Source organism: Balaenoptera musculus, chromosome 2, assembly GCF_009873245.2.
Source record: "Balaenoptera musculus isolate JJ_BM4_2016_0621 chromosome 2, mBalMus1.pri.v3, whole genome shotgun sequence".
Taxonomy (NCBI): domain Eukaryota; kingdom Metazoa; phylum Chordata; class Mammalia; order Artiodactyla; family Balaenopteridae; genus Balaenoptera; species Balaenoptera musculus.
The window spans coordinates 97770899-97794483 of record NC_045786.1 but is presented as its reverse complement, the minus strand read 5'-3'; the positions used below and the strand labels follow the sequence as shown (position 1 = coordinate 97794483).

The window sequence follows — 23585 nt, the reverse complement described above, 5'->3', positions numbered from 1 at the left end:
CTCTCAGTGTCATTTAGAAAAATAAAAAATAAAAAAGGATTATGACCTGGTTGTAGGATAAATAAGAAAAACAGCTGATTATTAGAATCTTATTAAAACCCAAGTGTCCCTAAAAGAGGCGCAGAGTATTAGCTAAGGAAATTTCTTTGGTTATGGAAAGAAGGGGACCTCCAGCTTTGCTCCTAGGTAAAAGCATTCTTGGTAAGAGGTTACAAAATGTCAAGGTAATGATGTTATGGTTTGACCAAGACTTTCAGAACTATCAGTTATTCATCATTTCAACCCCCAAATGGATTTAAAAGCTTTTAGTGGATTCTCTCCTTTTCTGAATTCATGTCCAACTCTTTCCATCCATTTTAGTGTATACCCCTACCTCGGGTGGTTGGCCTAGAGGATATGTAGCTCTTCCAACTTAATTTTGCAAAGGGCACCAGTGCCCAGCTGCTCAGACAGTGAGCTTCTGTGTGTAGGTCAGTACTCACCTTTAGCTTTTAAGATCTGTCTTGCCATAGTTTTTAAGAGACTTTAGATTGTGCCCACTTAATGAGTGCCTCCTTTGTTCCAAGCATGGAGCTATGAAGTCCTGTCTGTGTAGGTAAGTTGTTGTGGAAAAGTAAACAAATACCTGCAGAATAGAATCATTATAGATTATTATAATTGTTTGAACAACAAAAAAAATAGTAATCTAACTTCAGAAAGAGATTATTTTTTCACTTGTCTATAGACATTTGCCTCAAGTCTTCCCCTTACTTAGCCCATGTTAATACACCATTAGAGAATGCTACATTATAAAGGGAATCTATTGTGTATTTTTTTTTTTTCAAACACTAAAGATTAATGCTTTCCATTTCGGTTTAGTCTTACTTGGGTGGCAAGAGACAGATAGCTTCACGTGGTTCAGTGTACTTGCATTAACTTTCTGTTCTTAATTTATACACCATATGTTTGCTCACCATTATAGAAACCCGTTTTATTTTTTTTTAAATTTAAAAAATTTTTTATACAATTTTTAAAGGTTATTTTCCATTTACAGGTATTACAAAATGTTGGCTATATCCCCTGCGTTGTACAATATATCTTTGAGCCTATCTTATACCCAATAGTTTGTACCTTCCACTCCCCTACCCTTATATGGCCCCTCCCGCCACGACTGGTAACCACTAATTCTCTGTATCTGTGAGTCTGCTTCTTTTTTGTTATATTCACTATTTTGGTGTATTTTTTAGATTCCACATATAAGTGATATCATACAGTATTTGTCTTTGTCTGACTTATTTCGCTTAGCCTAATGCCCTCCAAGTCCATCCATGTTGCTGCAAATAGCAAAATTTCATTCTTTTTTATGGCTGAGTAGTATTCCATTGTGTGTGTATATGTATGTGTGTGTATGTATATATACATATACCACATCTTCTTTATCCATTCATCTGTCAACGGATGCTTAGGTTGCTTCCATATCTTGGCAGTTGTAAATAATGCTGCTGTGACTGTTGGGGTGCATGTATCTTTCCAAATTAGTGTTTTTGTTTTTTTTGGATTTTGTTTTGTTTTTTTTTGGAGTGGAGTTGCTGGGTCATATAGTAGCTCTATATATTTTTTTTTTTTGAGAAACCTCCATACTCTTTTCCACAGTGGCTGCACCCATTTACATTCCCACCAACAGTGTACGAGGGTTCCCTTTTCTCCACATCCTCGCCAACATTTGTTATTTGTGTTCTTTTTAATGATAGCCATTCTAACAGGTGTGAGGTGATATATAGAAACCCATTTTTAAAAGTGGCTTTGTTGTCAACAATAGAGCACATACCCTTGGAGTCCCCTGAGTTTGCCTATTTGATGCCTTTTTAATTGTTCAATTAACATTGTCAAACAAGGAATGCTCTCACAACGAATCTCTTTCTGCTGTCTTTTTATTTTCCTTGCTATTATATGTGAAGTCAGATGATTCATTCTTAATTTTTACAGATTTTTACACGAGTTAGCCCAGATCCCTAATTTTGCTGAACGTGCCCAGTGTATAATCTTCAGATCTGTCTTTTCTGAGGGCATTACTGCCGTGCACCGAAAGGTAGAGATCATCACACGAGCTTCTAAGGTATGTTTGCTGTCTGATTCAAAGACAGCTTTGCCCTCCTTGGGGGTAAAGGAGGGAGTGGGGAGTGGGAAAGATCAACTCGGGTCCCTTTGCAGAAATATTGTGGACTTAAGATTGTGTGTTTTCCTGAGTATAACTGTGACGATTATCCCGTGTGAACGTGCATGCAGGTGAGTGAGTAAGAAAGAAGGAGATGCAGATTGACAGAGGAGAAAGAGGGAGAAAAAAACGACACTTTTACAGATTTCTTCTCACATATTCCAAATACCTCCCAATGTGGCCACTTAAAACCAACCTAAATAGTATAGTGTGTTTTCCATTCTGACTGTCTAGATTGCAAAAAGAGATTTGCCTTAGACCAAGCATTGGATCATCTGAAATGTGTTTACATAGTAAAATAAAAATATTCTAGAGACTTGATAAATGAAATCAATGATTATGATAATGAGTGATGGGCCGATAAGTTTTTGTTGGCTTTACCACACTGGTGTTCGTTATAAGGTTAAATTCTTGAACGTGGCTTTTTCTCCCAATGACGCACGTCCTTCACCACATGATGATCCTCCACAAATACTGTAATGTTTAGTTGCTTATCTGAAGGCATGGGGTTTTTTCCTTCTAAAATACAAAAGATTTCACTAAAGAAAGCCTAAATATTACCAAGGTATATAATATACACCCTCTAATAACGCCCTACAAGGCAGGAGCAGAGGTCGTCCTAGAGCTGCACTTGGTTTTCTTTCTTTACCCTAAAATAAAGGAAAATAAAGTCGACTAAAACTGTAGAGAAGGGGAAAAGTATCAATTTGAAAATTTGCACTTGGAGCAAAAGAATGAGAGAGAGAGGAAAAACAAATGAGATGGGGAGCTGAAGAAAGCCCCAAGCAGCTTGAAATTAATAGACAAATAGTAAAAGTTAATAGACAAATCAGCAAACACTTAATAAACATAGCCTATGACCTTGAAATACATTATTGTATTCACCTCTGAGGATTCTGTAGTTCACCTCTGAGGATTATTTCCAGGGATAAGGAAGTATAGGCTTGCTATTGTATCTACCCTACATTTAACTGTGCTGTTTATATAGATACATAGTCCAAAACCAGATCCTGAAATGATCTTAAACACCTTCCTACTTAGAAGTCGTCAAATACAAAGCCTAACTGTAACAACTGTCTTTTTTCAATTTCTAAATCCTTTAAAATAAGTATTTAAAAAATAAAACTGGCTCAAATAGAAATATAAAAACTAATATTTAATATTCAGTATTAGAACATGCACAGTTCGTAATTCATTGAAAGGATAAAAAGATGATGGCTGTTAACATATTTTTTAAGACACTTATGGCTTAGTGAAGTGTATTTTCCATTTCACCAACTATAAATCCAGTTGGTAACAGGCCAGCAAACAGCCTATCAAGTGCTCAGTGAATATTTGTTGTTGAACGGACATAGGTGCATTTGGAGTTCAGCCGCATAATAACTGGTGTTTGCCTTCCCAGGGCTTGCTGCAAATGAAGAGTGTGAAGGATATTTTGGCTCTCATTCTGGCTTTTGGAAACTATATGAATGGAGGAAATAGGACTCGGGGACAAGCAGATGGATATAGCTTAGAAATTCTGCCCAAACTCAAGGACGTCAAAAGTCGGGTATTTATTTATTTTTCATAACGAAGGTCTGTGAGCTGTCATTATTTTCCTTGTATACCTTCAATTTTAAAAAAAGTGTTCCTGGTTGTTCCGTTCATCTCTAGCCTCCCCCTAACAGTACAGTTTTTTTCTTTGCTTTCTTTTGAATAAAGACGGGTTTTTCATGTTTCATCTTCTTTTGATGACAAAATCCCCAACATTCATTTGCTCGAAAGCACACAGTTAGATGTTGAACTGCCGTGAGCAGAATAAAGCAGATAGCATACAGTAGTAGCCATAGCACAAGGCTGGAGTCTGCTTGAATTTGGTGTTAGCTACTTGTAATTTACTCACTCCTAAGTAGAGCGCAATGCTGACTCACCAAGGGAGCTGAGCGTTTGAATTATTCTCTGGTCCACAACAATTGGGCTGGGGGTCTACTGTCAAACCCTCTGAGCCTGATTATCACTTGGCTCCACACCCTGCAGAGCGACCTCTTTAGAAACAACCAGCCCATATCTAGGCGTCCCCTGGGGGGGTAGGGGGTGTGGAGGGAGGGGAAACACACAGGCAAATTAGAATTAGACCCACGTGAACAAGACACAAAGGCTGCCTTGTGGGAGGGCCTGCTCTCCCCTGGAGTCCCAGGGTCATAAAGTGGCAGGGTGTTCCTTTTAAGCCGCCTTGATTGTTTTTCACGCCAGTAAGAACACACATTTTTTGAAAGGTGGGAAGGGAGGGATGGTCTTCTGTTCTACTCTCTGGTTCCCTTTAGCACTCCCCTACCCCCTCCCTTCTTGGCTTTATGCCTGAAAGTACTGAGACAGTCTTTTGGTTGGCTGGTGCTTGTCTTAGCCATTGCCTCAGAGGCCTTATGGATTACCTCTTTGGGTTTTTTCCCCCCCAAGGAAGAGTGTAGTGTCATTTCTCTGTATAGATGCCATAAAAATGAATGGGACAAGGAGGAAAGAGGACAGTCTCGCCAGTCTCAAACAGAATTAGGACCAGGTATCACAAATTAAAAGTATTAGAGTTACAAAGTGAGGTTTCAGCTCTTTGACTATCTAATATGGCAGAGTCTCATGTGAATGATATTCATTTACGCTTCTCTTTTAAACCTAGGATAATGGGATTAATCTGGTGGACTACGTTGTGAAATATTACCTGCGTTACTATGATCAGGTAAGAAATAGCGTTATGTGGAAAACTACACTAATGGGGTTTCAGCTCCTGCACATTGCTGGCGTTCAGAAATTGGATGATGGATGGATGGATGGATTTCAAGTCCAACATAGAATTTGAGAGCTCTCCAGCTTCCTTGGTTTACAGATGGGAACACTGGAGCCAAGAGAGTTTAGTTGACTCTTGTAAAGAGAAGCATTATTCAGTGGCACAAATCTACTGACTCTTAATCCACTGTATAACACAGCTTCAAAGAGACCCCTAGTCATCTCAGTGCCTTCTGACCAGATTGTGAGGGTCTCTGTGAAACCCATATCCATTCAGTAATTGGTTATATTTGAAACTAGATTCTGGGATGCAGACCAAAATTTAGGAACTTAAGATGCAATGATACCCAATACTTTATCAGCAATGTTCATCTGTGAACAAGTTAAAGACGTGGAATTTGAAATCCATCTTCTCTGCTAAGATTACATTGGGCCATTAGAAATAAAAATTTCTGTGAGAATCCACCTGAGCGCAATTTTCTGTGTTTTATTCCTTCTCATTAAATCGAGAACAAGGAGTCCTAGCTTTGAGAAGAAAGAGGTACTATTGTAAGTTGTTGAGAAACCTAGCAGTCAATAAATGGAAAAAGTCTCAGGAAAATGTTGTCAGGAGTCCCGCTTAACTATCCACATAAGCAGAGTTTTTCCTAGGTACCAAGGGAAGAAAAGTAAAGATTCCAGGGCCTCGTTTTCAAAAGGCCTACAGTTTCATGCAGAAGACAAGTTAAGCACTGATGAAGTCTTTAGTCATCTCTCCTGCCCTCCTGGTGGGTTTATCTAACTGTTGTCAATGTATCTACCACCAGGTTTATTATTCCCCTTTATATAGATATCACTGAGCAATTACCTAGCTTCCCGGCATTGCTCCTTGAGGTCCAGAACTCTTTGTTGTTTCTTTTTTCATGTCTGTAATGTAGGTGCTTGATAAATACTTGCTGAGTTGAATGTACTGTAAATATCCACAAGCATGTAATAAGTAGCATCTGTAACAAACAAGATGCAAGGAGGCGAGAGCTATTTTCTGGTAAAGCAGGGTAGGTGTGTTGAGCTTCAGGCAATATGTGTGCACCCAAAGTTCTGACGGCAGGTACCAGGGTGGCAGAAGAGTTATCCTGAAGGATCTTGAGGTGACAGTTCAAATTCAAGGCTGGCATAAGCAGATTTACTCATAGTCTCTGCCTCAACCATCCTTCCTACACAGATGCACTGTGTAGGAAGGATGAAATTTGCCAGTGGAGTTTGACTCCTATTGAAGAGAGCTGAACCCAGTGAAATCGACTTCACAGAGGAAAATCTTAATGTAAGATTAATTTCAAACACGGGATGGTTCAGTTTAGGAAAAATAAGTCAACATTTGTGTGGTGCTCTCCCAGTTTTCACTGTGTAAAATGAATTTCACTCAACAAGAGTACAGAATTATGTGATTTAGTAAATGATCCTTTCCCTCTTAGGAGCATAAGTGATGATTTTTGTGGTTAGTGGTGATGAGCAATTAGCGGAAGAAAGGTGACTCTTGCTCCAAGCTTCCTTCCACTCATGCCTGGTTTTTGGTCTAAGTCTAGGTCTATGTGAAGTTCAAAGAAACCCTTCTAGGGCCATGTCTTTTGAACTCTAATTGAGCAGCTTTCACAAGAGCTACTACCAGGCCGATTTGCTCAGTAGCATTTTCTCTTTTTTTAGCTTAAAAAAATAAAAAATGAAGCCAGGACTGAATCTGATAAAAGTTTTGGAAAATAGAAAGAAATATGCATGAGTTCTTCCATAGATTACCATGGAGTTTTGTGACAGGCATCTTAGATGTTGTTCCATCTTGGCGCTCAAAGGAGGGTACTGCTTCCACGGTGTTTTAAAAAGCAGTAAAATAAGTAGAGGAAGATGAATAATAGTACACTGATCATGTAAAATGTTGTTCTGATCAAATGAGGAAAACCACCTTCTCCTAGCATCCCAAATGAGGCCAAAGGTCTTAAAGGAAGGGGGTAGGGTCCAAGGAATTCTCAAAAACACAAGAAAACAGGACGATAAGTTAGATGACTCCTGCCCAAGGTGCACACTTCCCAGAATAGCGTTTTATAAGCTCTCTGTTAGCGGTGCCAAACAGATTTTATTGGTAGACCAGATGGTGTGTACTTGACTGAGAATAAGACACAGTTCCTGCCTTCAAAATGTTTATAGTCTAGTGGGAAAGACACACAAGCTAACAAGGCAATTTTTAAATTAATGTTGAAAAGTGCTGTGATAACAGGAATTAGCAGGGACTCTTGGAAACACCCAAGTGCTGAGGCTTAGGGGAGGTCTTTAAGGAAGTGATATCTGTTTTGAGACTTGAAAGAGGAGTATGAACAAGGAGGTGTGAGGAGGGGCTGGGGAAGAGTTTTTGGAAAGGGACAGTTTTGTAGACAAAAGCCTAGAAGCAAGAGACTGTGGCCTGTTCTTTTATTTTATGAAAGTTTAGGAGAGGGAGTTAGAGATAGGGGAAGGGAGAAATCAGGCTGGAGATGGAGACAGAGGCCAGATCAAAAAGTGCCTTGTAAAGCAGTTTTAGAGTTTGGAATTAGTCCTAATGGCAGTAGGGAAGATGGAATGTGAAGGAAAGCTGGCAGAGTAGCCTGTGTGGAGAGAAGAATAAGCGAAGATGGCCTGAGACGTGCAAGACACAAAGCTTGTATTAAACAACTCGGGGAGAAAGCAAGCTGGACTGGAAAAGACAGTTGAGGTTCTGCTTGTCTCCCAATGTGCCTACAGTTTGTGTCCCCTTGGATGTTTCTCAGCTGAGATCCTCTATGAGGTATAGTTGTGGAGCTTGTCAAAACCCAACCCAGCCATGCCCTCGTAAATATCTGCTAAGATAAGCCAAACAACATTAAGAGAATCTTTACAAATATGTGAAGAATTTGATCACATACACACACGCGCGCGCACACACACGCGCGTGCTCACGAGCTTTAAGCTGCAGAGGAAGGTAGGTAAGAGCATAAGCGATGGTGATTGTTTCTCCCACCTCAGTGCTGCCTTATCCAGTACCTTCCAATTCACACCCATTGGCATACCCCAAAGATGAGTTATCTAATTGCTGCCATGTGAAACTCAACAGGGACTTTCAGTTTAAGTACTTTCATGTGTTCTTCCTGTGCCATTTTCCATGGGAGTAGAGGGTCTAAGATTAGGACATACCTGACCATTTTCTCTTTGATTCAAGAGGCAAAATAGAGCCCAACCCATGCCATAGCTTCAGCCATAGCCAACCTCAGTGCCAATAAGACCAAAATGATAGCGTGAAAGACACGAAAGCACTTCAAAGCAACAAGTCCAAAGTTAGGAATAGCAGGGGAGCATTGCTATGATTCTTATCCAACCATCCGAAAAAAGATGCTTTGGAATTTCAACTGAAAGTGACAATTGGGATGTATAATGTACTTTTGTTTACCATGTATTCTAGGAAGCAGGAACAGAAAAGAGTGTTTTCCCCCTGCCCGAACCACAAGATTTCTTTCTGGCCTCCCAAGTCAAATTTGAAGACCTTATAAAAGATTTGAGAAAACTGAAGAGGCAACTAGAAGGTAACTGGCACACTGTTCTGTTATTATGATAATAGATAGGATTTTTAAAAAATGATTTAAGGGGATGATTTCTGTATGGCTCGGGGAATGGAATGGTGAGAGTTTAGTTATGGTACACTACCTCAGGACACTTTCCATCTCTGTGCAGTTTGGAGGCAGTGTATTTATACCTCTCTCTTTCATTAGTGTTAATTAGTGCTTATTATATATATATATATATTTTTTTATATATATATTTATATATATATATATATTTATATATATATTTATATATATATATCTCGTTATATCTACATTTTCCAACATGTAATAGATATAATTTTAATAAAAATAATAGCAACAACCCTTTTTTTGAATTCTTACTGTGTTCTCATACAATTCTTCTAACGACCCGAATAAGCAGGAACTACACTAACTCCATTTTACAGATGAGAAAAATGAGGCTTTGAGAAGCTATGTTCGCACAGCCAGTGAGAGGCAGATCGGGTCTGATTAGAAAATCTCATGCATTGCATTTTCTAAGCTAGTTTACTGTGTGCTGCCTTATCTTTCTGTCTGTCTCTCACTCTTGCTGTTGCTCTCCCTGTGGCACACACACACAGACACACATGTCCCTATATATTTCGTTTATGTATATGAGTCTAATAATGATGGTAAGAGCCGTAGTAAACAGTCTGTTTTAGTTTAATTTACATTTTTAATTATCCAAAGCAAAATGCTGAAAGCCCTTTTTGGCTTTTTTAAAAGGTGAAAATATGTCTCTCTTGGGCAGGAATTTTCCTTTGGCATTTCTGGAGTCTTGTGTTTTCACTGTGGAGACATCTCCTTGTCCAAGAATATAAATACTTGCCTTGGAGCTTGTATAACTCCAGTTGAAGAGCTCTGTGGAGGGTTTGGGGAGCGTGTTAATGTGGAAATGGAGCCCAGCACGCCAAAAGCAGAGCTTGAGGAAATGAAGAGCTTGCACCAAGAATATTTTTACACTAAGACATAAAATAAACATTTTAAAAATGTTTATTGTGAAAGAGTGCTCAGAAATCTAAGTCTTAGAGGACAGCTTGGAAATGGAAGTAAAGTGGGAAAGATCTGCTCCCGGTGGCAGGGAGAGCCATTTATTTTTACTTTGGGCATAGAACTTGCTTAAATAAGGATAGTGGTTACAAGTGAATATTTTTACCTTGTAAATTATTTTTAAAGGAACATGCGTGGTTTTTTTTTTCCCTCCTGTCGATGTGGTCGAGAGCGTGAACTTAAATGAATGCTTCGTTCAGGAATGTGATACGTGAACTCGTGATCATTCTTTTCCCTCTCCTCAAAAACGGGCAGTTTTATCCTTGACTGAGTTGAGGAGCTTGATTTTTATTCTAAGGAAGCGGAGTAGCATCATGTAGCAGTTTTTTTCTACCCCTCTCCAGTGGCAGAATTAGGGCCAGGCCAGTCCTCAGGGTGGCTTTTGCAGTAGCAGAGAAGACCTGTGCTTGTCCAGTCCCTGGCCGCCATCCCTGAATGCCCATCCTCTCTCGTCTCTTGGTCCTTGTGAGACCCTCTCGTATGGTCTTTCGAGCAGAAACCTGATCTGCGTTGGATCTTTCCTCTTCGCCTGCCTTCCCTCCATGGGCTGCCTTTCTCAGGCATCCTGGCTCAGCCCACTCCCTTTGATATCCCTGTGTGTTTGATGATAAATAACAAAGGGATAAGAAGAGTGAATTCAAAGGACAGTTTAGAAGGCAGGGGTACCCCCAAACCTCTGCACTGGATGTACCTTATTTTCTCTAGGGAGATCCATGGTGTCATTCCAGATCTCTGAGTACTCAACTGACAGTTTCCCCAGTCAATTTTAAGGAAATACAAGACCTTCTGAAGCTGGAGGAGCTGCCTTATGAAGGAAAACTGAACGCTACCTCAGTTATTTTTCTTCTTTGCGTGGGAGGTCACCAAAAAGATGTGAAGTGCACCACCAAGGCAAATGAGGAAACCGGCGCTGTCCCACACACATTGAATATTTAAACAAAAAAATGCCCTGCTAATCTTTAGAGATGCCCGTGTTTTTAATACATGAAAGGTACCTAGTAAATATTTAAAGAAAATACAGACCGTGGGTTCTCTAATGAATTTCTTGTCCTTCCAAATCCCATCTGGCGAGATGGCCAGAGTCATGGCGGCCCGTTTCATCTCACTTCCCCGTTCAGCCTTCAGCTCCGTTTCCACAAGGCCTGGGTGTGAGCTGAGATGGAATGTTTAATTGAAGTGGACATAATTTTCACACATACAGCAAAGATTTGATGAGGCTTTGAGGTTTATTGTAGCCATTAAAGTGTCGTGGCTGCTGGCAAAACCCCAGAAAATGTCTAAAGCTAAACCAGATGTGATTAGCAAATTTCAAGAAGGCTCAGGCCCTAGTTCTCCAGGCAGGCATAGCCCTTTAAAAGAAAAATCATTTGGGGTAGCAAGGACCACGCCTTAACAATCGGGTGGGAATTAAACGATGGTTGTTGGCTGTATAGATGTCACTAACGGCAGTAGAGGTTGTCGATGAGCATCTTTCCTAGAGACCAGAACGTCCAATGGCACTTTTATGTGGATAAACATAGCGAGGAATTGAGGATAATTGTATCTGCTACAATTTATTGCGTGATAATTATCAGGTGCTTTACACAGACCAACTCTTTAAATCCTTACAATGACCCTGTGAAGCAGATATTGCTACACAGCTCTTACAAGAGGAGGAAGCTGAAGTTGATGGTGCTCAGGTGACCTGCCAAGTTACCTCACAGATTGATGACCTAGCCTCATTTTGAAACTAGATATGACTCTAAGGCCTGTACTCATGACTTGCCCTGTTGCTGGCCCAGAAGTCTCCATATCTGATCAGAGATCACAGCAGAGAGATACCTATTCAAGGCATAAAGCCTCGCGAGGATACAAATGACAGAAAGAGTTGGTGAATGTGTGCGCGTGAGTGCAAGGGCGTGCACACGTGCATGCCTAGAGCCCATATATGTACACCCTCAGATCAGATAGGGACTTAGGAAAGAACTTAGTTTGTGTGTGGGGTATGGGGAGTGGGGAGACCTAAGAGAGATGGATTATCAAAGCGAATAGTACCGCACAGGATTAAGAACTCAGACTTTGGGGTCAGATATGTACTTTCTACTGGTTTGGTGAAAGCAAGCAAGATCTTGTCAAGTAACATAACCATAAAAAGTATTAATCTCACCTGTAAAGTAGGGCAGTTACAACACCAACATCATAGGAGGTAATGAATGCACAGTCCCTTAGTAAGGAAAGCTTCAATAAAGCTGATTAGGGGTATATACCTTTTACTGGAAAACAGACACCTTGTAGAATCAGGCCCATATTGTTGAGGGGCCAGCTGGCTGTGTTTGTGGAGAACCTAATTCCCAGAGCACACTACAAATCAAGCCCTCGGTGCTTAGGAATGTGTTCCGTATCTTGTTTACTGTTCTGCATCCCTTAAGCAGACAATAATTTTGATTTCCTTGATGCTTTGATGATATAAGTAATATCTGGGGGCAAATAACAGCAATAGCTGCTCTCTTTCTCATTCTTTGACCTTGTTTGCTAGCCAGAACTTTGAAGGTACTCTTACCAACTCATGTGTGGTAGGCAGAGTAGTGGCTCCCAAAGATGTCCGAACCCTGATCCCTGGAATCTGTGAATATGTTACCTTACATGGCAAAAAGGGACTTTGCCGACATTGAGATGGGGAGATTATCCTGGACTATCCAAGTGGGCCTAATCTAATCACACAAATCTTTAAAATGAATCTTTAAAAGCTGACGACTTTCTCTGTGGTCAGCGGGAGATAGTACAGTAGAATGATCAGAGAGACGCAGTGTTGCTGGCTTTGAAGATAGAGGAAGTGGGCAATGAACCAAGGAATGTCGGAAGCCTCTAAAACTGGAAAAGGCAAGGAACAGATTCTCCCTAGAGCCTCCAGAAGGGAATGCAGCCCTGTCAACACCTTGATTTCAGCTCAATGAGACCCATGTCAGACTTCTAACATACAGAACTATGAGGTAATATATTTGTATTGTTTGAAGCCATTTAAGTCTGTGGTAATTTGTCATAATAGCAATAAGAAACAAACACACCATGCAATGCATTCTTTCTGATTGTGCCAATTAATACCAGTTATGCACGCGCGTGCACCCCATTGCCGAGGCTGTAGGTGTAGAATTTCCCAACTAGTGACACTCACCAGTATTGCATGAAATGTGAATTGGTGCTCTCTAAGAAAGAGTCTGTAGTCTGATAAACCTGGAAATGCTCTATATTAAAAACAAATCACAGGGACACAGTGCATATGAGCTTATTAAAGGCTCTGGGAAGTCCTGTAGTAAAAAAACAACAAAACGGTTTAACCCCGTTTAAACCAGGATTTCTCAAAACAGGAAACATGGTCTTTTTTTCTTGCACTGAATATACCTAGTAGTATGTTGTTGTAGAATATGCATTCTGTAAAATATTGTTTAAGAAGAAGGGATGTTGATATTACTATTGATTTTTAATACAAAGAACACAGTTGTTGGTTAAACGGTCATTCCTGGGTGACCTTAGTAGGAGTAACTGTGATGAATAGGTATGGCCTTTGCCCAGTAATAGTGCCCTTCATACTCGCTGGCTACATTGCCCTAATTGGGTTTGTTATCCACGTAAACAAATGCAGTAGAATAGGTCACATTCTCTCTGATGTCTTGATGCTTGAAAGCCAAAATGAACAACTTTAGTGTTACAATTACTCTAGTATCACTGCTCCCAAATCCACATTTGTATAACATGATCCTGTGATTGTATTTCATTATGAAAAATTCTTTCTGGCTTTCCAAGTAGGAAAGCTGAATTTTTTTGTTGGAAATGACAGGAACTCTTCAGATAGGTGTTGAGAAGTCAGCCTATTGTGAGAAGTTTAAAGATGAAAATAAATCGCCCTTAGTAGCTAACGAGACTTATTTATCCCGTATCCCGTATCATTAAGGGTAGGATATTTAATCAGCTAGCTATGTACTAAATCTTGCCTTGAAAATGATGCATTATTGGCCCTGTTATTGCATATATGAATCGGGAAAATGTAATCAGTAGTTAACCCTCAGTGTAAGATAATCAAACTTGTTTGAGAATGTTGGCAGAGATGCAAGTGAGTGTGTGTACGTGTGTGTGTGTGGTGTGTGTGTGTGTGTGTTTTAAGGTAATTCTGATGATGTTCTTTTCTCTAAATATTTAAGACTATATATTCGAACATGTCCTTTCTTATGTACCATTTAGAAATATTTGGGAATACACTTACACAGTTTTGGAAAGACAAGGAGTCTCTGTTGACTTTTTTTATATCTGTTATCACTCCATAAATGTTTATCCTTCAAATGTTTATCCTGCAGTGTTAACTCTTATAAGCCTTCTATAAATGAGATGCTATGTGAAATGCACAGTCCTGGCATTCAATAAACGTTGAACTCTTCATTCTAAGTTTGAATAGTAGTAACATCTCTAACTTGACATTGAAGTACACCCGTCACCTCTTTAGGCATAGTCGGTCCCCACGTCTTTATTTTAGTGGAGTGACCAGATTAGCCCAGAAGGATCCAAATGAACCTCTTTTGTACCTGAATATTCTACCTTCAAATCTAAGTTGCAAGATATGTACATGAAAGTAATAGTTCAAGAAAGAGATAGGGGAGGTTTCTTTTGGTAGATTTTTAAAAACCGTAATCAGTATGTCTTACAGATGAAGACGGCAGACTGAACTCATTCATTTAGCTCCACTCCTTTCTAAAAGCCCACAAAAAAATTAACATTTATGTTATTTAGAGGCACACAGTCAATACCAATATAATCAGGTGAAAGAGGAGGAATTAGGGAGGGAGCCATACACCTTCACATATAAAAACAGGAAATGAGAACATTTTTACGTGGTGGTTTCGCATGGCCCTGGGCAGGGACTGGTGTGGTGGCAATAGTTTAACGATTTGGATATGCATATGAAATCATACAATTAAAACTAGGTTCAAAACATAAGTTAGAGTCAACTCTCAACTGTAGGTTGCTAGATTAGCGAGGTCACGGAATAGTGATAGTCTTTAAAAAATTAATGCGTTAGTTTTCACATTAATCAGTATGAGTCAGCTATGCTATTTACATGTTGGAAAACCTTTCCTATTTGAAACTACATGATAAGCAGTAGACTACCTACTGTTTCTTCTGCAAGGTGGAAACAGTCCTCTCCTTTAGGTACTTAATGAACAAATTAAGCGTCTGGACAAATACATTGATGCGATAGTGTTAGTGAGGTGATGAAGGGTGAGGCGGGTTTGGGACCCTGAGCACTGGTGGCATCGGGAAGGGAGGCTGCCTGCAGGGGTGTTGGTATCGCCAGCGATGGAGGGGAGGGCAGAGGACTGGTTAGCAGAACTTGCACTTCATCTTGCCCTTGACCACTTTTTTGTTAAATTTTTGATTTGGGATTATGTGTGGTGTCCTTCCCGCTTCCTATTACTGTAGTTAATCAAGAGTTGACCGTGAGAAGTGAGGAGAGATGCTAATAACTGGTGTTGCTGATCTACTAATGAGTATTCAAGTTTGTTCCACTGCGGGGAGGAGGAGGTGTCCTGTCCAGGCTCCAATGCCCAGGTCTTTAATGCAAGTTCACACCACGCCACCGTCCTCTTGTACTGTCTCCCTCACAGCCATGTTGGTGCCTCCCCGGTCCGGATCTGTCCACCACTTGGATGAAAGCATGCCCTTCTGCAGATTTAGTCAGTCAGTACTGTTGAGCCCCAAACAGAACTTAAGAAAAGCGATGGCCTATTGATATTACCCCAGGAAGCAAAAGAGACCATTTAAAGAAGGCCTGTCGTGGCTATTCCTTTGAATTTGCAGTAGACACAGTTGGGAAGTACCAAGCAGTGGGGGGAAGGGGCCTTCAGTGGAGCAGTCCACCCCCAGTGCATGCTATATGGGGGTACCCTTAGCGTTGTCAGATCTAGTAAATAAAATCCAGGAGGCCCAGTTAAATCTGAATTTCAGACAAACAAGACTTTTTGAAAGTGTGTTTTAAATAATGCACAGGACATGCTTATACTGAAAAAAATTATTCCTTGTTTATGTCAAATTCACACTTAACTTGGTGTCCCATCTTTTATCTGGCATTTCTGTACAGAATTTAAAAGCAATAATAAAACCAACTAAAAGTTAGCTATTTTTTTAACTTTATTGAAGTATAGTTGATTTACAATGTTGTGTTAATTTCTGCTATACAACAAATTCATTCAGTTATACATATATATATTCTTTTTCATATTCTTTTCCGTTGTGGTTTATCACAGGATACTGAATATAGTTCCCTGTGCTATACAGGAGGGCCTTGTTTTTTATCCATCCTATATATAATAGTTTGCCTCTGCTAATCCCAAACTCCCAACCCTTCCCTTCCCCACCCGCCTCCCCCTTCCCCTTGGCAACCACAAGTCTGTTCTCTATGTCTGTGCGTCTGTTTCTGTTTCAAAGATATGTTCATTTGTGTCATATTTTAGATTCCACATGTAAGTGATATCATATGGTATTTGTCTTTCTCTTACTGACTTACTTCGCTTATTAATCTCTGGGTCCATCCGTGTTGCTACAAATGGTGTTATTTCATTCTTTTTTATGGCTGAGTAATATTCCATTGTATATATGTATATATATATACATGCAGCACATTTTCTTTATCCATTCATCTGTCGGTGGACATTTAGGTTGCTTCCATGTCTTGGCTATTGTAAATAGCGCTGCTATGAACATAGGGGTGCATGTATCTTTTCGAATTATAGTTTTGTCCAGATATATGCCCAGGAATGGGATTGCTGGATCATATGGCAACTCTATTTTTAGTTTTTTGAGAAACCTCCATATTGGTTTCCATAGTGGCTGCCCCAATTTACATTCCCACCAACAGTGTTAGGAGGGTTCCCTTTTCTCCACACCCTCTCCAGCATTTGTTATTTGTAGACTTCTTAATGATAGCCATTCTGACCAGTGTGAGGTGGTACCTCACTGTAGTTTTAGTTTTTAGCTCACTTTTTATTACCGTGATGTGCTGGCAGTATTAATCTCACTGATCAAGTCCTTTTCCCTGCAAGGGTGGACCATGGACACAGGTGCAGTAAACATGTCCAAGGATATGGTGCATGGCCATTTCCACCATCACTAACGACAGCAGTTACCATTTAATGGGCACTTACTAAATACCAGCATATTTGCTTACATCATTTCTGTTTCTTAAACTACTTTGATGTAAGTCCTATCTACATTTTAACAGTAAGGAAGTTAAAGCAGCTTTGCTCCTGATGACAGAAGTGAGATTTGAAGCAGGTTTATCTGATTACAAAGCTTATACCCTTTTCACTGTACCATTCTTTCTTTTACTGTTTTTAGGCACTGACAGTATGATCGGAGTGGTAAAGCTTGAAGTTTGAATTTAGGCTTTTTCTTATCTCTACTCATAACCACTCAACTCATCTACCTGTTGTAATTTCTATCCTCCTGTCTCCTCCCTGTCAGTCTCTTTTGGTTTCTCAGTCTCTTTCGGTTCCTCTGACACTCTCTGTCTCTCTCTCTGGCAGTTAATTACCTAGCCTATGTTTTATCCCTTCACGACCTAGAAGATAGGCAGACAAGTCTGATGTGGTTAGCCAGACGAATAGCAGGGTACTACAGGGCCATCCCAAGACACTGTGTGGTTTGGACTCCATTACTGTCTCTTCCACTTGTGAACATTGCATGGAGCGGGGTTCTGACATAGATGAGAAGGTGAGGGAACTTCCAGGACTTTTCAGCTCACTCAGCAAAGCAGACTGTTGCTTCTGTGTTTGGGACCAGCCCTGACTCTGCAGGATAAATGACTTCTGCCACCGAGCATTATCAAATGGCTTTCTCTCCATATAAGTATCACATTCTTTAAGAGAAAAAGAGAAAACTAGATCTCATCATGAGAATGAATATTTATTACTCATTTAAGCGTGGTCCATAGGCAATATGGCTGTAGTAAGGAGCAAAGAAAGACTGGAAAACTTTTGGAGGACTTCTGAGGAAAGATGGCCAATTGAACATTCATTTGGATTGAACACTCACATTGGAATTCAGTTCCTCTTGAAAATTACTAAAATAATAGTATAGAGAGTTCTTTTAAAGCATAAACTCAAGAGCACAGAATGAGAGAGAAAACCATAACCACAAAATTTCTGAAGCTCAAAAAGTAGATGGACAAGTGGTAAATGAATTAGCCAAACAAGAAAGCTGAATTCTAACCCAGGAGTGGAGAAAGGTGAGAAGCAAGCCAATTTTTACTGCAATATTCATACACACCACAAATTTATACATAAACCCATACATATATATCCATAAACATTCATATATATTCATAAGTAAATCAATGAAATCATTTTTGAAAATTTCCCAAAATGATGGATACAAGTTCCTAATTTTTTTTTTTTTTTATGACTGTGTTGGGTCTTCGTTTCTGTGCGAGGGCTTTCTCTAGTTGTGGCAAGTGGGGGCCACTCTTCATCGCGGTGTGCGGGCCTCTCACTATCACGGCCTCTCTTGTTGCGGAGCACAGGCTCCAGACGCGCAGGCTTAGTAATTGTGGCTCACGGGCCTAGTCGCTCCGGGGCATGTGGGATCCTCCCAGACCAGGGCTCGAACCCGTGTCCCCTGCATCGGCAGGCAGACTCTCAACCACTGCGCCACCAGGGAAGCCCACAAGTTCCTAATTTTAAAAGGCCCAAAGAGATGTTAACACAGATCCATACCGTTGTATGAATATTTCAGAATCCTCAGAAAAGAAAGAAAGCTTACACACTTCTTGAAGGGGAGGAGGTAGAGGGTGGGATGTGGGAGCAAATTACTCAGAGAATCAGGGAGCAGAATGGCTTCAGACTTTCCAACGGCAATGCTAGAAGCTAGAAATAGATTTCTGATGGAAAATTATTCCCAATCCAGAATCTTATATTCACCAAATTATCTATCCGGTATGAGGGCAGAATAAAAATGCTTTCAGACATGTAAATTCTAAAAGAAAAACATATTTCCCATGCATCCATCTTCAGGATGCTACTAGAGAATGATGTGCATTACCATGAATTAGGAATGCGACAGTGACAGGAAATGAAAAATCCAACAGAGAAGAGAAGTGAAGGGATCCTCCAGGATAGGCAGAGAGCCCAAGATGCCAGTCAGGCATGGAGAGCAAACATTCCAGATTAATTAGATCAAAAGAATCATGGTGAAGATTCTTGAGGAATATACAGTTAACGCGTCTGCCATATCTGAATGTTTTGACAAGATTTACACAGCTAGCAACAAGTTTGGTGTTCCTTTAGCAATAAGTACATAGAAAACAGCAAATTAGGGGAAAAAAATTCATTCTGAAGGTGAGGGAGTTTGCGGGGGCGGGGGTGGGGTGTTTAGGACAGGCTAATCAAAATTGACATATGTCAGCTGGGGCTGGAGTTGTTTTTGCTAAGTCATAATAATGGCAACACTGAGTACTGGTCTAAGCAAGTCATGGTAGTGCTATGTTGAGAGGCAGCTCATGTATGGTGGGTGTGAGGGGAGGAAAGAGCGCCATCATTTTTAGGGCATAAAGAGAAAAATCAAAAGGTGCCAATAGAAGCTTGTTAGAGACATGCAATTAAGTGCTGGATTCAGCAGGTAAAATTGGTATAAATGGTTGCCTCTGGGAAGGAAGAATTGGGTGAAGTTGTTGGGCTGGAGATTCATAGAACACATAGAATACATTTATTCTTTTAACTACGTGCATGTGTAACTTCGATAAACATACAAAACCAAAACCAAAAAATAACCATAAACCAAAGCATTTGTAAGTGATAGTTGAGTTAAATTTCAACAGCAGAGGCTGACGTGTTGGAAGTAGTACTGGCCGGGATTTAGGAGATGCAGTTGGAAAATGTAGTTCTGCCTCTTCCTAACCACGTGATCAGCCGTGCAACTTTGACAAAATCACTTAACCTCTGTGAGCCTCCACTGGAAAAAAGTGGAGCTGATCATCCCGGCCTGCCGAACTCAGAGGGAAATCGGAAGGGTCAGACAAGCAGATGGATGAGCAAGTACTTGGGAAGGTGTGGGAGGTATTATCTGAACTCATTGAGAAGCCGTGCAGTTTGCAGTTTGCTCAGTTCGCGCTGGTGTGTCCTAGTAGGGAGAGGGGGGAATTGATCCATTAGGACAAGCCTGGCTAATTTATCACTCTTTAGGAAGCTCCAGAAGACGCGACTGGAACGATTATTGACCATGCCTAATTTATTAGCTCTTTCCTCCTTCAAAGCCCATTTGTCTGCAGCAGGAGTTTGCTAAGTCTGAACTCTGGTACGGCCCTGGATACATTAGCCAGAGTCCTGGCCGTGTTGCCATGGTGCTAAAAATATTTAGTTTTGCAAGCAAAGTGTTCGAAGTAATAAAAGAAAAACTTTGATATGATTTATTTTTGTAAAATGATTTCAACCAAACAGACCCAGGAACTGGGGCAAGGATTTCAGAAGGGCAGTGGGTGTAAGATGTTGATCAGCGTAGCGACTTTTGATGCAAAGCATTCAATTAAGTGCAGCACCGTGGGTAAAGGTCACACATTTCCCAAATGAAATGCCTTCAAAGACAAGTTGTGCAGAAAGGAGAGAGGATGTGGAAACCGAAACCTGATTCATCTGTTTAATTAATGGAAGAAGTTTGTGTTGTCCTTTGATTATGACATCTCTAGGTGGGAAGCATGAGTTATGTTGTCCTGGTTTCTTCTTCTCAGTTTTCACTCTGTTTCTACCCTTTATTTATAAATCAACACAGTTAATAGAATTTATTATTTTTTTCTTGGACAAGAAACAAAACATTGAAAGAAAAGCTAGCCTCATGGAAAAGTCTGTGTCACAAGTCCTGAATTCAAATCCTTGCTTCACAAGCTGTGTAACCCTTGGCTGGTTTCAGCCCTCTCCATCTCTGTATCCGCGTATAAGGAGGAGGGTCTCCCAGCCTTCCACACTGGTTGCTTGAGAGCGTTAATCAGGATCACATGAAGGAAGTCCCCAGCGTATAAGCAAGATATATAATGCTTATTCCTGGTTCCTTTCGTGCCCTCATATCCAATATCCAGTCCACGAGCAAATCCAGTTGACTCTTCCTTCAAAACGTGCCTTGAATCCATTTAATGCTCTCCATCTCCACACCACCTTGCTAGTCCAAACTCTACCCCCTTCTCTCACATGGGCCAGAACAACAGACTCCTAACAGGTTTCCCTGCTTCCACGCCTGCCCTCCCTTTAATCCAGCCTCCAAACACCAGACGGGTCAGGCCACTTTGTTTTTTCATAGTCGTTGCTCTTGGAATAAAATCCAGCCTCAAAACTTGTAGCTGTGCCTTGCAAGTTTCTCCAAGATTCAACCACTTCTACCTCTCCTATCTCATTTCATGCCGCCCCGTCCCTGCCTGCCCACTAAACTCCAGCCTCGCAGGCTTTCTTTGTGTTTGAGCCCAATGACCTTGTTTCTGCTTTAGGACCTTTGCAGTAGCTCTTCCTTCTGCCTAGAACGCCCTTCCTCTGGATGTTCCCATGTGTGGGCCTTCACTGACCACCCAAACTACAGCAGCCACTTTGAATAGTCCCTCTCTGTTATAGCCCCCAATTTATTATCTTCTATTTCTTTGTAAATAGAAGAGGCCTTTTTGGTGTTTATATCTACTGTGTTGATCAGTACCTACCACATAGTTGTTGCTCAGCCAATAATTGTTGAGTGGGTGAATGAGCAAATGAATGAATGGTAGAAAAGATTCAGCTCACTCAGATAATTGCTGACCTTGCTGTAAGAGAGGAATTAGATGATTTCTTTAAGGGCAAAGATGTCAAACAATCATAAAAAGGCAGAAGCTTTAGGGAAACATTTTAAAGCTACTCAAAGGGAGAACTGATGAGGTAGTGGGTCCCTCACACACTTCCGACTGGAAGACTCTGTTATGATAAATGGGTAGGATAGGTGCCATTAGAAAGGGTTTATGCTAGATGATTTTGAAAGTACATTCCAACTCGGAGTTTCTAAGATAATGAGTATCACTATGCTATTTCAGTGCATTCTGCTGTTCTCCTTATTCAGTAAGGGTTGTTAAGTTCTTCCCCAGACTTCATTAGGACAGCTAAAATTCCCTGGACTTCTGACCATTTATAGGATATAAAAGTCAACTGTAAAATTATATCAGGTTTAGGTCTCAGGTATTCTCTGTCTAAATGGCTCTCAAGGATCTGCTCTCGCATTAATCCATGCCTCAAAAATTCTAGCATTGATACCATCTAGAAGTAAGCTTTATAGAGTAGAACTCTTATCCAATGTGGTTAGTTAATGGAGAAAAGATGGCCCAAATCAGGAATCACAGAAAATGATACTTGCATCCCTTAACCTTTCATTTAAAATAAGCTAAATATAGCATCATTTGTCTATTAATGCAGGGCTGAGGCCTCTTCTTGAATTACAGATCTGTTAAATAAAGTTTTGTGGGTCTTCCTACATATGCCACATCTATAAAGAGATCACCTGTGATTTCCCTTTCATATTTTTTTCCTTTTCATATTTTTTAAGTGGAGTCATGGCTCTTGAAAATATCACCACCAAATCTTTCTAGACATTTATAATTGTTCTCAATCTTTTAAAACTGTCTTGCCCACACCTTTTTTTAAAATGAACATTTTCTTTTTGGTATAATTTTAGATTTACAGAAAAGTTGCAAAGATAGCATGGAGAGTTTCCATATAGCCCTTCTCCAGTTTCCCCATTATTAACATCTTAAATTGTTGTGATAAATTCATCAAAACTAAGAAACTGGCACTGATACATTTCTGTTAACTAAACTCTAGTATTTATTTGGACTTCATCAGTATTTCCATTAATGTCCTCTTTGTGTTCCAGAATCCAGCCCTGAGTTCCACATTGCACTGAGGTACTATAACTGCCCAGTCTCCACTGGTCTCCCACACCTATAGTTAACAGCAATATTTTGACTTCTTCCACTTTAATCTATAGAAATAATACTTTTTCTCAGTCGTATTTCTACAATTTACCATCAAGTGATTAAATTATGTAATTAAAATAAAGAGAACAACTAGCATAAACAGGTTTGGAAACAACACAACTATTCTTTATAAGGATTCTACTCAGTGGTGGGGAGAATTGCCCAGAGAAACCAGAGAATAGCCTTCCAGCTGCGACTGTGTGCCATAGGAATCAGGTAGGAGGAATAGAAAAGAGCACTGATTTGGCAAGTCCATTAATGGAATGTTTTTTATATTTCCCATTCAAAAAAAGAAAACAAAATTAATATAATGGCGATACCTTACCTGTGTGTAGAGCTCCATCCTTTGGAGTGGGTAGGGCAGGTCTATATAGTAGAGAGAACAGGTCTCCAAGATAGGAAGCAGTGTGGTCAGGATCTCCCAGCCAGGCATGGAACTTGAGTCTTCTGATTGCCAAGCCAGCGCTCAAGCTACGTTACCATAAACTTAATGTCAGGTCAAAACATTTTCTTTACAGAAATAGATTTGTGGGTGGTTTTGTGAATGTCAAAATATTTTCCTGCCCAAATAAATTGTGTATCTTGGACCCTGCGGAAGATTGACAATCCACAAGTGGATTCTTTTTGTGTCAGACGTCCAAATGAGTGAAATTAGAGGGAGACTTCTGTAGCCCCAGTAAAGGGGATTGGAATTTTTGCCAACGTCCTTATCTTTCCCAGATTTCTGGGCCTCGGCGTGACTCTTAGATGGACAGAGGTGGTGGACTCTACTTTTTACGTAACCATGGAAAGATCAGTGAACCCCCGCCACCCCCCCCTCCTCCGACCCAGGAATCAGCAGCCCTGGTTGATGTCCCCTCTGCGCCACTTAGTAACCTAACCTCCACCTCACCTCCCCTGGCCTTCTGTTTCTCCATTCAAAATGAAGCTTTGGGACAGGTGATTTTTAGCTTTCATTGTCTTGTTCCTTACCTTTTACAAAGCATGTTCATAGGTACTTCACATTGTT

At 40.4% G+C, this 23585-nt stretch overlaps 1 protein-coding gene across 2 annotated transcripts in view; it reads left to right on the top strand.

The window, feature by feature from the left end:
* FMN1 (formin 1) overlaps positions 1–23585 on the top strand; it is a 420519-nt gene that overhangs the window by 259114 nt on the left and 137820 nt on the right. For both annotated transcript variants that reach the window (XM_036844040.1, XM_036844041.1), the window contains 4 exons: positions 1966–2095; positions 3597–3743; positions 4845–4904; positions 8391–8511. In XM_036844040.1, coding sequence (XP_036699935.1) covers positions 1966–2095; positions 3597–3743; positions 4845–4904; positions 8391–8511 — 458 coding nt within the window. The remainder of the gene's footprint in view (positions 1–1965; positions 2096–3596; positions 3744–4844; positions 4905–8390; positions 8512–23585) is intronic.